The following is a 15,554-nucleotide window of genomic DNA, read 5'->3' on the forward strand; positions in this document are numbered from 1 at the left end:
TGGAAATTTATAGTTCATAATTTGGTTTGGACAATTTACTAAGGTGCTCTAAATTCACAATGAAATAATATCACTCGAAATTAACAACACTAATTCTTCTTCTTCTTCTTTTTTTGTTAAGGACAGCCTAATTAATATAACTATTATCTTACCCATTTATTTTTGCATTTTAAATGCTCACTTTGTGAATGAAAATTATGCAAACATATACTATCATTTTTTGATTAAAAAACTAATATGACAATATAAAATTCTCTCATCATATATTATTCTGGACTAGGGGAAAGAAAAGAGAAATCTAATGTAGTGAAAATTAAGAAATTTAGTCTCTCTTCTCTTAGTATTTCCTTGAATATCTTCAACATATACACAACTAAAAATTTTATGTGGTTTCAAATAGGACTAACTTTCTATGTCTTATTTTGAACTTATACTTCATGTAAAGTAGGCAAAAGAACATACACTTATGCCTTTCAAAGAGGCTTTTTGGCAAGGAAGAATAGAAAGACTTGGGTGTTGTGGGAAATTTGCAAAAAGATTTAACACCTGAAAACCTCTAAATTAGAAGGAACAAAAAATAATAATAAGAATAGTTAAGTATTCATCATTATGAGTTGGTTAGATACTAATATTGGAAAGAACTTCAAATTTCATTCATCTAACTCCACTAAAATTAAATGGAACTTAAATAACACTATCCACTTAACTACTAGAATTTTGAATTCAAAGAGTTTCCACTGACTTGCTTTCTTTCTTCATGTGATTGTAATTCATAAGCTCTCTCTTGAGATTTTGCAAGTAAAAACTTTTTAGCACATAAAACAATACTTCTCTGTCATCATATCCTACCTAAAATCCTTGTAATATGGTGTTTGTGTAAAAGATGGAGAAGATAAATACAAGGAGTTCATGAATTTAAGATATATTGATGGGCTAATGTATGGGTTATATATGCTTCATATGGAGCATAAATATATCAATTTACTAACATATCACTGACCTAACTAAAACTACTCTTTTATTAGCTACTCACTACACCAAGCAAGATGTTCATACAATAATAACCAGTTGAGGGAAAGAAGAAAAAAAAAATTACCCCCTCATTTTTCGATTATTTCCAACCTATTGTAAAAGTATCAAACAAAGACAATTCCATTAAAGATAACTCTTGTAATACTAGAGAATTGTTTCGCTCGGGACCACGATTAGTCTTTATAAAGAAAACTAACGGAGAGGTGTTTTAGATAATAACTGAAAAAAGAGGGATTGATTTAGATAGACAAAGAAAAAGGATTTCAATATTTTTTTTCTTTTTGGAAAGGAGTAGATAAATTGCTTAGATAATCTAGGCTAAAGCAACTCCATATTGTTAAAATGAACAAAGTCTTTTAGTGGTTAGGGCATGTCTTTTGAATCACTTTCCTAAAACTAGTCTCTTAATAGCTGCCGCCATATGTTGGATGCACAGTTGACAACTATATTGCTATGTCTATATGTATATATAACTTTGGCAAGCGGAGTATGAATCATAAATAAGAAAATTAAAAGTGTTGAAATAGAAATTTCCCTATCTAATTATATGCAAACAACCTAAAAATGAGTCTACGGTGAAAGTACTATGATATTTTGTATTGCCATTTGATAAATAGGAAAAATAACTTAAGATGAGCACATGAGTGCAGGACTTGAATCTTTCTTCCAATGCTTGGATGGCAATAATAAATCCTCGTACTTAACCTAGATTTCCCCACTTTAACAATATAAATCATCTAATTTATAAATATATATATAGATACTCTATCCCAACCATGTACAATCTATAGGTGAAATATATAAATCTATCAATTAAAGTCCACTTAATTATGTGTGGTCCCATTTACATGAGCAATTAATTGCTAATATTGTATTTATTATGTACAAAAGTTTGCACAAGATATTAATAGGGCTTTGTGCTTAGGTTTGACCTCCCCATATTATTTATTGTTAATTTAGTAGGGGACCTAATGCCATCAACTCTTGTTCCCAGGAAAGAAGCAAAACAGAATCATATTATATAAAATATGGTTAAATTTATGAAGAATCATTTGATGTACCAGATTCTTAATTTTTCTCATAAAGTAGGTACTAGGAGGCTCATAACCCTAAAAGATTTATTTTTAAGGCACCAAACCTTGTAATTTTGTATTTGATCAGACTAAGAGATTAGAGATCTCAAGGTTGGGACCATCTTAATTAAGAAAACACTGGATCAAGTTAGTGGGTATGGATTCTTTATAGCCAAGGTTGTATGACTCTCTCTCTCTCTCTCTCTCTCTCTCTCTCTCTCTCTCTCTCTCTCTCTCTCTCTCTCTCTCTCTCTCTCTCTCTCTCTCTCTCTCTCTCTCTCTCTCTCTCTCTCTCTCTCTCTCTCTCTCTCTCTCTCTCTCTCTCTCTCTCTCTCTCTCTCTCTCTCTCTCTCAGCTTATGGTGCCTGAAAATAATACAATTCATGTTAGAATATAAAATATAAAACCTATCGGTCTCTAATAGTTTGAGTTTTTAGAGAAATTATATTATTGCAGCAAAAGTCCTGAGTTCGAATTCTATCATACTCATCTACTGTTTAAAATATAAAATCTCCATCTTTTTGGATATATATCAAAATGTCTCTTTTAACTGAGGAGAATTATTAGACAATACTCAGCTACTTGGGACTTGAATCTTAGCATATTTCATTACCATATAGCTAGTTTACTTCTTACCCTTAAACTTATCTCAAAAGGTTTTAGAGTGTGTTTAGTTTGATTAGAAGTAGGAAGAAAAGTACACTTTCTGAAAGTACTCCACTCTGTAATGTTAGGCAGAGAAAGTAGAAAGAGATACTTCCCAAAACTACCTTTTGTTTTTTCTTACTTTTGACTCATTAGAGCAGTAATTTAAAACTTTTTATATATTGCATATGACCACTAATTATTATAAATACTCCCTCCCACCAAACAAGTATAGTTCTCACCAAGCACTAATAAGTAATTAAAAAGAAATGATTTAGATAATGGAGGCTGGAAAATTAAACCTTTGAGATAATTATAGTGCTGAGATTTGACTGACACATGAGACTAAAACATATCATGTTCTTATAGTACGAGAAGGGAAACAAATCCTTCTAGAATTGAGAGGGTGACAATGATCAGAATTTTACCTAAAAAGGAACAAAATAAGGAAACCTACTGTGAAAGCTACTGCTGTCATGTCTGTTGTTAGCTTCCTGCATGCATATTTCATTGGAAAAGATTGTGGGAAAATCACATCAAGATATATAAATAGAGACTTTTTTATTATTATTATTGTCCTGTTTCTTTTACAAAACTTTAAGACTTCAATAGTTTTTTAAAGAAGTGGAAGGAAACTATGTGAATTTTTGCCACATCAGATTAGGGTTCATTGTTCTTAACTGTTTGGATAAGCAAATTATATTAGAATAATAAATCACTAAGTCCCCTTTACTTGTGGAAGAGGAATAAATTTATTCTGATATAGTAACTAAAAAACCAAAATTACCTCTTTCTAGTATACTAATTTAATATTCTTTCTTATCTTAGCTAATTTATTAATAACCTAAGATTATTATTTTATCCTTTGAGATGATAGTATATAATTACCGATCATATCAATTGCTATACCTTCTCTCCTCTCTATTCTTTCTAAAGACAGCCCTGTATATCCGCACAGAGTAGAGTATTATCTCGCATAATAGAGTGCGTGGTTATATCCCTAAATATCCACACTATGTGAGGAAATTTATAAATATTCCTAAATAGCTTGTACAAACTCTACGTTATCCCACATACACACATAGTGCATGGTATTATCCCACATACCTGAGTACGAAATTATAACCTCGCATACTCACATAATGCAAAAAAAATTATAAATATTGTTTCCCATCAACAATGCAAAGACGTTGAGAAATGTAAGAAAGTATACATTAAATACATAATAATGCAAGTTTATAGAGTTTATTAAATCCACAGTTGTAATAAAAAATAATATAATTTCAAAAAGATACTATTTAAATATATACTCAAGGGCATCTTTTTCCTAATTTTATTATTCTTCAATACTTTTAAATCAATTTTACATCACATCAAATATAATTATTACTCCTTATACTAATATTAAACTAAACATTAAAATATCTTATATTAATATTAGCTCTCTTCTCTTGATATTAAAAATTAGAATAATAATGTCTATTCTAATCTTATTCCACAAGCGAATACTATATAAGCGATTTATGCAACAGAAAGGAAAAAATTATGAAGGGGCCTACATGGCCGGTACTTATGTTAATCGCTTCCCTCATCAACGACTTATTTAAGAAAATTATTTTCAAATAAATCACACTTTAGTTTAGCAATTTACTTATTGAAGTCACTGTCCAATTTTACCAAAGTTAGATCCTTGATAAAATTAACTTTAATTCAGTTTGGAAATAAATTAAATGAGTAAATAATGGAAGTACTGTCCCAAAAAAAAGGCTCCATAAATAGGACAAAGCAGTTAGATCTGAAAAAAAAATCTATAGGAACAAAGAGATGAGCAGTCACATCAGCTTATCAACAATATTTTCCTAAAAATATTAATTTAGCAATAATTACAATATCTCGAGGACATCATGTAGTGTAAAATTCAAGATAATCGGGTAATGGAATTGGAAGAGTTGCACCTTCCATGAAGAAATTAAAAGATCAGAGGACAAGAACAGAGGTAGACAACTAGGTATACAAGAAAAGTTAGAAGTCTCGGTTGCAAACAGCCAAGCATGCAGGTCAAACAGATTGTATGAACTGCTTCTTCTCCCTAGGTGTGTGATCTGCCACTTAAGTAGTAGCAGTTCATGAGAGTTTGGAAAGAGCACCAGCTGCAAATAGAAGATTTCTCCGCGAAAACTGCCAGAAGGTGCAAGAAACAAATATCAATTGTCAATTCTCAGTGGAAAGCAACCTTCCATCAGAATCAATTAAGGAAAATAGAATCTCTTACCCGCAAGGAATAAACAGGAGTTGCTTTGGTAGGTAGAGCTTTCAATAATCTCAGGCGATTCGTACAGCTAGCTTTACTGCTTAAGCAAGTAATACATGGTTTCCATCAATTTAACACGGGATGCAAGATAAATTATGCTCACAATAACATTGACCAACTTACTTGTCCTCCATCTTCAGAGCCTTTGTGCTGGAAGTGACATCCCATAGTTTTACAGTACAGTCAGCAGATCCAGAAGCTAGCAATGTTCCTTCACAACTAAAGGTTATGAAAGGATTAACAATCCAATCATATAAAATATTGCAACTTTATTATATATATATGCATTATATATATATATATATATATATATATATAGTAGAGAGAGAGAGAGGTTACAGAACATTGAAACTATTGGTCCTTTATCATCATCTTACTGAAATACAATTATTAGCTCTACTATAAGCTGGTGTATGCAATTAATTCTCTATGGCATTAGTTATACAACACAATTACCAGCTTGTAGAGCTAATTAACTGTATGTCAGTAAGATGATGATAAGGACCAGTGTAATTTCAAAGTCTCATGACCTCTCTTCCAGTATCACTCAAAACTAGGTATCAACTAATAAGTACTCTGATCAGCTCTACTTAATTTTCCTAGTAAAAGACATGAAAATCACATACAGAAGATCAAGGAAGAGTGTGATTAAATACCTGAAAGCAAGTGTCCACACACAGGAGTTATGGCCCATTAGTGGTGAAACACACCGTCCAGTAGAGAGATCCCACATCATGATGGTACCATCTTCATCACCAGAAGCCATATATCGGCCATCAGGAGACATTGCCAGTGACAAAACCATACTCCTATGGCCAATAAAGATACGTACACATTCCCCACTCTGTACATCCCATAATCTAACAGTTTTGTCGCTAGAGCCGGTGGCAATGTAATTAGAGTTTACATGCCACTGTACACACTGAAAGATATACATATTTTTTGACAGACAAATACAAATCAATTAGAAACAATTTCACTTTGTGTGCCTGTGGGGCCAATATAATCAGAAGCATGCAAGTGGGAATACAAAAATGGGGGCAAAAGTACACAACCTTACACAAAAACACCATATGAAAAGAAGCTACAACTCGATTGGTGCAATAAAAATAAATAAATGAAGCAAAACTGTTATTTTTAAATAGAATTTCCACCTTCAAACATCCACTAAAAAGGACACTTGTCAACAACAAACAGTACTTTCAATGGTTAATGACTTGACTTGACAATTAACAGTCAGAATATAGATGTTGCCAGAAAATCAATCTACGGTTTTGAACTTCTAATGACACCTATGATTAAAATTGATGTCACAGTGAAACACACCATTATTTATAATGCTTTCTAAGAACTTATATTAGAAATATTTATAGACGTGTCTCATACATTTTATTTTGCCTGATAGATAATTATGAAACACTTGCTTGGTAGTTTATATCATTTGTTATAATTGTAAATCCTCTGAGAAAGAATGAAAGAGCAATTGTAAAATCGTACATTGATAAACGTGGTTTAAAACTTTGGCCGAAACATATTACTTTCAACTGGATAGTCTGAAAATCATCAGAAATTTGTCAACTGACCTGCTTTGAAACAGTTTGACTGATTTTGTCACTGGTTTCAGCAGTATCAGTCAAATTCAGCCAGAACTCATGAAACTGGCAAGACCCATAATTCTTGGATAAAAGGATTTATGAGCAGTTAGAACTAAGTAAATGCCACACTGCATTGCTCAAATAGGCCTTAGAAAGGCCTTCAGCGATAGGAAAAGGAGGCCGAGGAAGGGGGCAGTGTGAGGGAGAGAGAGGGAGAGAGAGGGAGAGAAAGACTACAAACTTAATGTCAAATGTATAAAGAATTAAAAAACTTCTGTAGCAATTAAATGCATTTTGAGATCTGAGAAAGCTCATCACAAGGCAATAAAATGTGAGCACTTTTTATTTCTCCAAATTGGGATAAGTTTTCTACAATCCCAAGGTACAAACAATGGCTAGAAATATGCTAAAACTTTTCCTAAAAGATGGACTTAAAGTTTGTAGTATTCACTCACATATATACAGATATTTCAAAATCTAATGTTAGAAAATAGAACAAATCTAACATTCTCTACAATTTTAGCCCCCATTTAGTTCGAGGTTCTCTTTTTTCCTATTCTAGATTAAGGAACACTACTCTAAATTTGCAATCAAACATCAAATTATCCATACTCAATATCAAAAACACTATAATTCAAATTATTCCATATATAAGTCTAATTAAAAATTTACCCTTGATTTGACTAAAGTTATTACAAAAATCATCTCTCCTCTTTTCTTCCACCCACTTATCTCATTCCATAAACCAAATATTCCCGTTCAATTTTTGTATCTATCTTCTCTCACTTATCTCATTTTTTACTCAATTAAACAAGTATGCAATGCATATATACAAAAAAATGAGAATAATTTAAATTTATGTGTCAAATCAACGGTATTTGAGTCGATTTCACTTCTTAATTGTACTTTATCTCAACTTTATGTTACATCAAAGGTAATTATTATACCACTGTTCTAGTCCAAACATTAAATTACGTTATTCTAGATTAGAGGTAAAATTTTAAAAGTAAGAAATTAGAATAGCTACTCTAGATTTTCTCATAACTGAAAACCAAACAGGGCCTTAGTAATTCAGTGAGTATCGATATTCAATAATGTATCAGATTAATCTATATTGAAGGAAATGAAGAGTTATTCTATCTCCAAACATGCATATGTTTCTCAATATTTGTGTAGTTATATCATATCATTGGACTCACAAACCTACACTAGGTAGTCTTACCAGCTGATTATGCTGCTCCTGAACAGTATTGAGTGGTCCCAAACTACCAATGACTACAAATTGGCTAGATCAATACACAATAATGAGAATTACTACCAATCAAACTTGGCATCAGTGACTCTACGAATTGGTTAGTGTTTATATTGTCTAAATACATGCCTTGGACGTAAGGACAGAATACATCCCACATAAATGAAAATGCAAAATCCAATAAGTAATGACCTTGTGGAGAACATGAAAAGTTATGCATATCAGAACAAATGGAATTCATGTCCAAAGAATTTGGATGCTAAGTAGGCCCAAAAGTCACAAATCACACCATCTCATTCAAATAGTGAGACACGTAATGCATTTCAACTCCTTTTGTTAACCTTGCTGACGGATTTCGCTAATTCCTGTAACTCTTTTAACACTACTTTCTTTCTCCTTTTCAAAGCAGAAAAAAGTGAAGATATTAATAGATTACTATAATTTCAAGGGAATTTCTCATTTTGCGCCTTGCCTTCAGTTGTTATTGTTATTTACACCAAGGTTCCGAGTATCAGGATTGGATTCAGGACTAGACGCACAAAGAAATGATAAATACCAGCTATATCGGCTGATATGCGCCCGAGGAAAAGATAAGTATTGGTCGTATCGACTACCCATATTAGTTGCTATGGTATTTGGCTATTTTTTAATTACATAAACATTCTAAAAAAAGATCTAAAAATTAAAAAGTACTCACTTAGAACTATGATAAATTCTGAGCTAAATCTAGCAAATTTATATGCTCGTAAATTATTGTTGCAGAAATAAGATGAGAGAATTCTCTTCATTGTTGTTTAGCAGCAGTAAGAAAGGAAAAGTTTACAAGAGAAAAAAAAATTTAAATAGTAAAAGAGAAAAAACACTCGCTCAAGTTTACAAGAGTAAAAACTGAAACTTGGTAAAGCTCATCAATGAGCTTGGTGAAGTATGAGGGGTGAGAAAAAAAAGTAAAAACTGAAGCTCGAAAAAAATGCAGCTTATGACATCAATTATTGATATCCCCTTGGTCAAATCCATTTTATATTTTACCCGAATCTTTAAAAACTCAAGGCCAGCTTCAGCCGATCCAACTGATACAATTGAAACTGGTTGATACCAGTCCGATACTAGCCATCAGGCTAATTTCGGGTTGGGATAGTCAATTCTGATCCTTCTGGATTGGGATCCATGATTTACACCTGCCTTCTCACTATAAACCATTAAATCACTGAGAAACTTCTTGAGCGACCAATACATTTTTCATTAAATCAATAAAAGCCACCCTACTAATCCCAGGTAGGTTGGTTTTCAGTGATCTAATGAAAATGCAGCAACTCAATTAAGAAAAAGTGAAAAAAAAAAGTAAACAGCAATAAACAAGTTAGGCAGGGCAGGTCGTGAAATTAAGGCATCCCTTATTTCAAACTCTCGGCTTCTGTATTTTCAGTAGATGCTCAAACAAATCAGATGTCAGATCAAGTAGATAATACCAGAGTGAAGTGACTGAATCAAAAGCTTATAAAGACTGAACTTATTGTTATTGATAACCACATAAAATTACAAGACGGTACTTACATCTACATCAGAAAGATGTCCAGCCATTATGCGCAAAGGCTGAATTCTCTCCATTGACCAAATTCTAGCAGTCCGATCATGTGAAGCACTCGCAAAATAATGGCCAACTGGGCTAAACTGCAAACAAGAGGAAAATATATGAATAGTCAGGTACCAGAATGTAAACAAATATACAACTATGCTCAATTACACAAAAATAAGTACAATGAGATTTGGTGCTTGATGGTTCTTTATACTTGAGAAACAACACAGGCAAGTTATAAAAGGTACCATTGATCAGTTTATAAGATAACACAGCATAAGGAATCTCAGGACATTACTCCTTATGACAGGTAGAACGGCCAGATTGCTAATGTTAATAATGGCTTTTTAAGAATATGCAAATCTGTAAATGAAGGTCAAAAAAAAGTTTCACTTGAATATGACTAAATTAAGGCCCTACTGATGCTTGAATTAGTACCTTCTAAAGGTACCATTGGTCCATCAACAACAATTCAGAATACCTTATGTTAACAGGCTGGTTCCCTCAAATTAAAATAAAGTACACTGCAATGATGTTTAATGAAGATGATCTAATTTCATTAACACCGCTAATTAGTTCAATGCTTTTGAAAGTTAGTTGAGGTCCTCTCATTTATCTTTCTTATCTGAAATCATAGCAATCCTAAATCCACAAATCTTGGACTTCTTGCATATAAAACCTTCAAGAAGTGTTTTCTTACATGTACATCACACACACACAAACATAAACACATAATCAATGCAGTAAATATATAGAGTGAGCTAGACTACAAATTCATGTCAAATTGTTGCAAAAATATTTTAGCACCATTTTAGCCACTTAAGAGAACACTTTGGGGTTAAAAAACCCAAGGTTTTACCGAATAGTCAATGCATGGCAGCCGTAGGAATTAGTGAACCATGTCTATATACTATGTCGGCCATTAAGGCAATTTGAGCATAGGCACCTGCCTACGTAGTTAGGCAGGCACTTGGTCAGTCAAGCGCGAAGCACTATATATAATTTCCCTTAAGAAAGTTCCAACATTTCTCTATAAACCCAGTGTCCAACTAAATGTCTTTGGTGGCATCTGGCTTGAGTTCAGGGTTTGTCCATAAACTTGGTTAGGGACCTGTGATGACTTGCATTTCAATTTAATTTTTTTTCAAATTATAATTTTACCCTTGAAATGACTTACATTTATGTTTTACAAATGTAATAATAAAATTTTGGTACTATTTGTATGACACATACTAAATTTTCCTAAAAAATATATATTTTTACCTTTTTATGTCACTGCAAGATAATAATGATACTCCTATTTCAAATTTTATCTCATATATCTTTAATTTCCCTCTAAAAAAATCTAAAATTTACCAAGTCCGCAATAGCTTATAACATGATTATGGGCTTGCGTGCTTCTAAGTTAGCAAATGGTTTTAAACCCATAATAGCTTACTTTCACTTTATTTTTTTAAAAAGTTTGCAATATTGAGAGGTTTTGTTTTAAAAAAATTAACTTTGCATGTGGATTTATAACATCACAAGACTAAAAAAAGTAACAGTGAATGTAGTGGGCTTACAGTGCGACAAAAAAAGGAAAATAAAAGGAAAAAAATAATGACCTTACATTATAGTAGGATTGCGGGCTTATAAGCCAGCACTAGACTTATAGGTTTGCAACCTTTAAATAATAATAATAACAATAATAATAATAAAACAGTGACTTATGGACTTGTAAGCCAGCAATAGATTTACAAGCTCGCAATTTAAAAGAAAAAACAAATAATAAGTAATATGCAGGCTTGCTTGCAGATTTACAGGCATGTTAGCCAATAAAATATTTTTTCTTCCAAAAGATACAATTTTCTTGATATACTTTTAAACTTTAACAAATTAATTTTATTTACTAATAATATTTTCATCTAATATCATCAAAATGAAAGGGCATTTTGGTCCATTAATTTTACATATCATCTATTTCCCTTAAAAATGACATTTTTCACATTTTCATATCACATCAAATACAATTATTACACTCTTAGCCTAGTTCAAGCTATCTAAACCATAGCCAAAATAAAGCTAACTAGCCACGTTAAGGACTTAAATTCAAACCAAATAGGACCTAATATTAGCATGAAAGACTGTGAGTAGAGGATATCTAGATAGAAACTCACTCTTGTGGAGGCAAAAATTGCAAGAACCTTTTGAGAGGTAGATTTGAAGATACCTAAATATTGAATAAATTAAGAAATGCAAGATGTTTGTACAAAGAACCAAAACATAAAGCAAATGGAAGTATTAAGTAGGCCGGTTTTGGCATGATAAGGATAAGGAAATGAGTACTTATCAATGAGGAACTCATGTTTGACCTCTCAGAATTGTATGTTGATCAATTTGGATTTTTCTAGCATATTTCCCCATCTTTTGAACATATACAACATATCTTAATAAAGTGCTAGTGGCACGTGTCATGCCGACTCCCTAACAGCATGGCATGTTCTATTCAGCATGCCCCATGCCAACTCGGCAAACCCCAAACTGCAGTGTACTATTGGCATATCGGCACAACTTTTAATAGGTTTTTTTACACATCTTTCATATTAAAATATGTGTATTAAAGCTTACATTAGAGTCTTACCTCTAGATAATGTTATAAAAGATCTATTTTGTTAAACATATAAAATAATTAAGTAGAAATATGATTCAACGCATAATTTGTGGGCAAACAACATTACCACATAATTTCTAGTTATGCAAAAATTTTAGCTCAACAGTGTTTAAATCAACTCATGGAGTTAATGTAATATATCCTGACATTGATTTTCATCCAATTTGAATAACTTTGACATGTTAACTTCATAACTTTTGAAATTTGTGGCAAAATTTCAGGAAATCCATGTTTACCCTTTAATTCATTGTTTTGAACGGAATTTAATATAGATTTAGCACAAAAACTATATAGAACGACTTACAAATAATAGATCTAGCTTCATTTTCCTACATCTAGCATGATTAGTCTTGGATTTGATGGGATCTGTAGTTCCCATCCTCAGACCGACTTTCTCCTCTTCTAGATCTCTCTCTCCTTTTATTTATTTACTTATTTATTTTATTGTTTTTGAGAAATAAGCCTACCAACAAAGAGACCTCAAAGAGAGGTCTTTTTTAGCAAGTTAAATAGGTATCAGGCAACATTCAAGACATGTCGCTTGATACTTTATATGTATGTACAGAGCAATACAAGCAACAGACATATCAACGGCAGAAAAATTATCTAGCTGACGATTAGGTTTACAAATTTAGGCGTATTAGGTGAGAAATCATTTGAGGTTCTCTTGCCTACATAAGTAAAGATTATTCTCCTCAATCCTCAAACTCAACTAATTGTGTTGGGCCACACTATCTACAAATATGTAGAAATCCTTTTGGATTCTCTCAGCCTTCAAAGAATTGTAATGGGCCCCATTACTATTTATTAGGTATAAATTAAGTGGTTGGCCCTATTATTAAGCATAAAGTAAAATAGGCTCCTAAAATTTATTAGGTAGTTAGGATCAATTAAGACCTCATGTGACAATATGAAGAATTTTCTTAATTAAGCCGAGTCTTCTTAACGCCATCAAAGTGAAGGATAACCCATATCTATCAAGAATCTCTTACAATGGCCCAAAAGACGCTCCGTTTATATTTCTATTGATTTAATCGGCCAATAAGGCCCAGATTCAAGAGGACAAATTTCCCCTGTATTTGGTCCAATAGCCTACTGGCTAATGGTTGCCATACTGAAAGGTTCAACTTAGATATACATAGGGCTGCAGGAGTCACTGAGAGAAGAGATTACTTTTGTGTGGCTAAAAGGAGAGAATTTCATTTTGCTAGACAATATGTGGTTGGGAAACAAGAGTCCATTCTTAGCAAGGTAGAGATTACCATAGGGCGGATGTCACCTGTCCGAATCAACTTATCTCTAGAGTCTAGAGAGTGCATTTGGCAAGAAATAGTAATATGACTTGCATATACACATACTAGAGTGAACATGCATAGTATCACATATTTTGTCCAAAGCACGTTCCAGTTAAAATTAATGCCATAAATCTAACTCCAGACTTCATTACTAAAGTTATATCCAAACATACAAGAAATGTGACATGTTAAATGGAGTATGCGCACTGAATGGATATTTGATTATCCATTTATATCTTAGGTAGATAGGTAGGCGGATAGGTAGAAAGTTTATAAATAGGTAAATTATGAAAACAGACATGTACATAAATACAACATGCACAGCCACACAGGTATTCATAAAGGGGTTGGCTTTAATATTCCTAGACATCACTAATGTTGTTGAGTCTGTAAGATGGATACTGAAAGTGAAGATCCACATATTTATTGCGATCTAGGATGTCAAAGTTCCAACATGAAAATTTTGAAAGTTCTTATTGAGTAATCAACTAATAAGAATGATATTTCTGCAATAAACAGAAGAGGTATTTCCATTTGTATCATATACCTTTCTAAAGGACTTTAAAGTTGGTCAATTTAACATGTGGAACAGCACAAATATGATTCTTACTTGAACATCCCACACTGGGTAGTTGTGACCCTTATAGCAAACGAGATTTGCCTTCAGCTTATTACTCCATAGTCTAACTGCAGCAAAGAAATTTTATCGCTGTATCAAATTATAGCTTTTTAGAGATGCAAATAAGGAAAAAAAGACAAAAAAGTTTTACTTGTGGAGTCTGATGATGAAGACAGAAGGAAATCACCCAAAGGACTAAATGTAGATGAATAAACAGGTCCAGCATGGCCCTGAAACAATGTATATGGCCTTTTGCCCTCATCTGATCCCTGCAAATGATCACTTTGAGTGGGTCCGTTTTCTCCCTGCGAATTGGCTGAAGATTGTTGTTAAGTAAATTGAACAGATGATGGAGCAGCAAATTTGCAGGCTTAAATACTGTCAATAGTTTTATATTGTGACAATATGAATACTATTGATATATCAAAAAATCTTATGCAACACTCACATACAAAACACATTGACATTCGTTATCATTTCATACGTGAGTTGGTAGAAGACAAAGTAATAACATTGGAACACATTGAGACGAAAAAACAACTAGGAGATTTGTTCACGAAACTTTTGGATGTATAGAGATTTGAATATCTTCATACTTGCTTAGAGATTTATACTTCGAACAGATTTTTCTTTCAATGCAGCAGTTTATATCGAAAAAACAACCTTGGCTCCACTCTGCATACACAACTTAGTTATGAAAATATCGAACAACAAGCCCTCACGAGGTGCCTCTTTCAATGCAGCAGTTTATATTGTTACACATAATTGATGAAAGATCAACATAAACGTTTGAAAGCATAGCATGCAAAAGAAAAATATTCGATCATAGTTTATACTTTTATGCCGAGTCTTTGGTGTGATACTGTGTAGACAAATCAGATGCAACATCTGTGCTACAAGTGTTTGCTTTGCATGTGGCATCATGTTCCCCTGCCACAACCAATAGATGTAACGGGAGGAAGAGGATCAAAATGTGGATATGCAAAGTCGCCTTCTAATAGGTGAAGCTCTTGTCGAAAAACATCGTCATCTAAATAAACTGATAATCGTCGAAAAATTAACCTCATACATTTACGAAGAACAGTTGCATTGCAGAAAATATTGACTATAATCAAATGAAGGTCAAATATTAACCTCATACATTTACGAGGGCAATTGACAAAATTGATTATAATCACTCATAATAAAATGAAAGTCATATCTATATCAAGAAAATATTTTAAATTTAAAAGTGCACCAGTTTTTTATTTTCAATTTTTTGTTATTCTTTTATATAAAAACTCTGAACATCAAAGAAACACTCATATGCAAACTAAAACAAAAAAACAAATCAAAATATTTGCAAATTAGCAAGAAGACAAACGACTCAAACTGAAACCCTAAACAAAAAATCAAAAGGACGCATCCTACACTACTAAAATCAATAAAGAAAAATTAGTCCAAAAAACAAATCCCTAAGGAAGTACGAAGATACTCAAATCTCTGTACATCCAAAAGTTTTGTGAA

General features: G+C 32.5%; 1 protein-coding gene across 4 annotated transcripts in view; it reads right to left on the reverse strand.

Annotated features, from left to right (window-relative positions):
• Nucleotides 1-4,592: 4,592 nt before the first annotated feature.
• LOC140793845 (transcription initiation factor TFIID subunit 5) overlaps nt 4,593-15,554 on the reverse strand; it is a 30,806-nt gene continuing 19,844 nt past the window's right edge. For all 4 annotated transcript variants that reach the window (XM_073145590.1, XM_073145589.1, XM_073145588.1 and 1 more), the window contains 7 exons: nt 14,200-14,364; nt 14,040-14,116; nt 9,463-9,579; nt 5,718-5,983; nt 5,185-5,280; nt 5,023-5,098; nt 4,593-4,928 (listed from right to left, as the gene is read on the reverse strand). In XM_073145590.1, coding sequence (XP_073001691.1) covers nt 4,875-4,928; nt 5,023-5,098; nt 5,185-5,280; nt 5,718-5,983; nt 9,463-9,579; nt 14,040-14,116; nt 14,200-14,364 — 851 coding nt within the window. In that variant the 3' untranslated portion in view covers nt 4,593-4,874. The remainder of the gene's footprint in view (nt 4,929-5,022; nt 5,099-5,184; nt 5,281-5,717; nt 5,984-9,462; nt 9,580-14,039; nt 14,117-14,199; nt 14,365-15,554) is intronic.

This window comes from Typha latifolia, chromosome 8, assembly GCF_019914945.1.
Source record: "Typha latifolia isolate L0001 chromosome 8, TyphaL0001v2, whole genome shotgun sequence".
Classification (NCBI taxonomy): domain Eukaryota; kingdom Viridiplantae; phylum Streptophyta; class Magnoliopsida; order Poales; family Typhaceae; genus Typha; species Typha latifolia.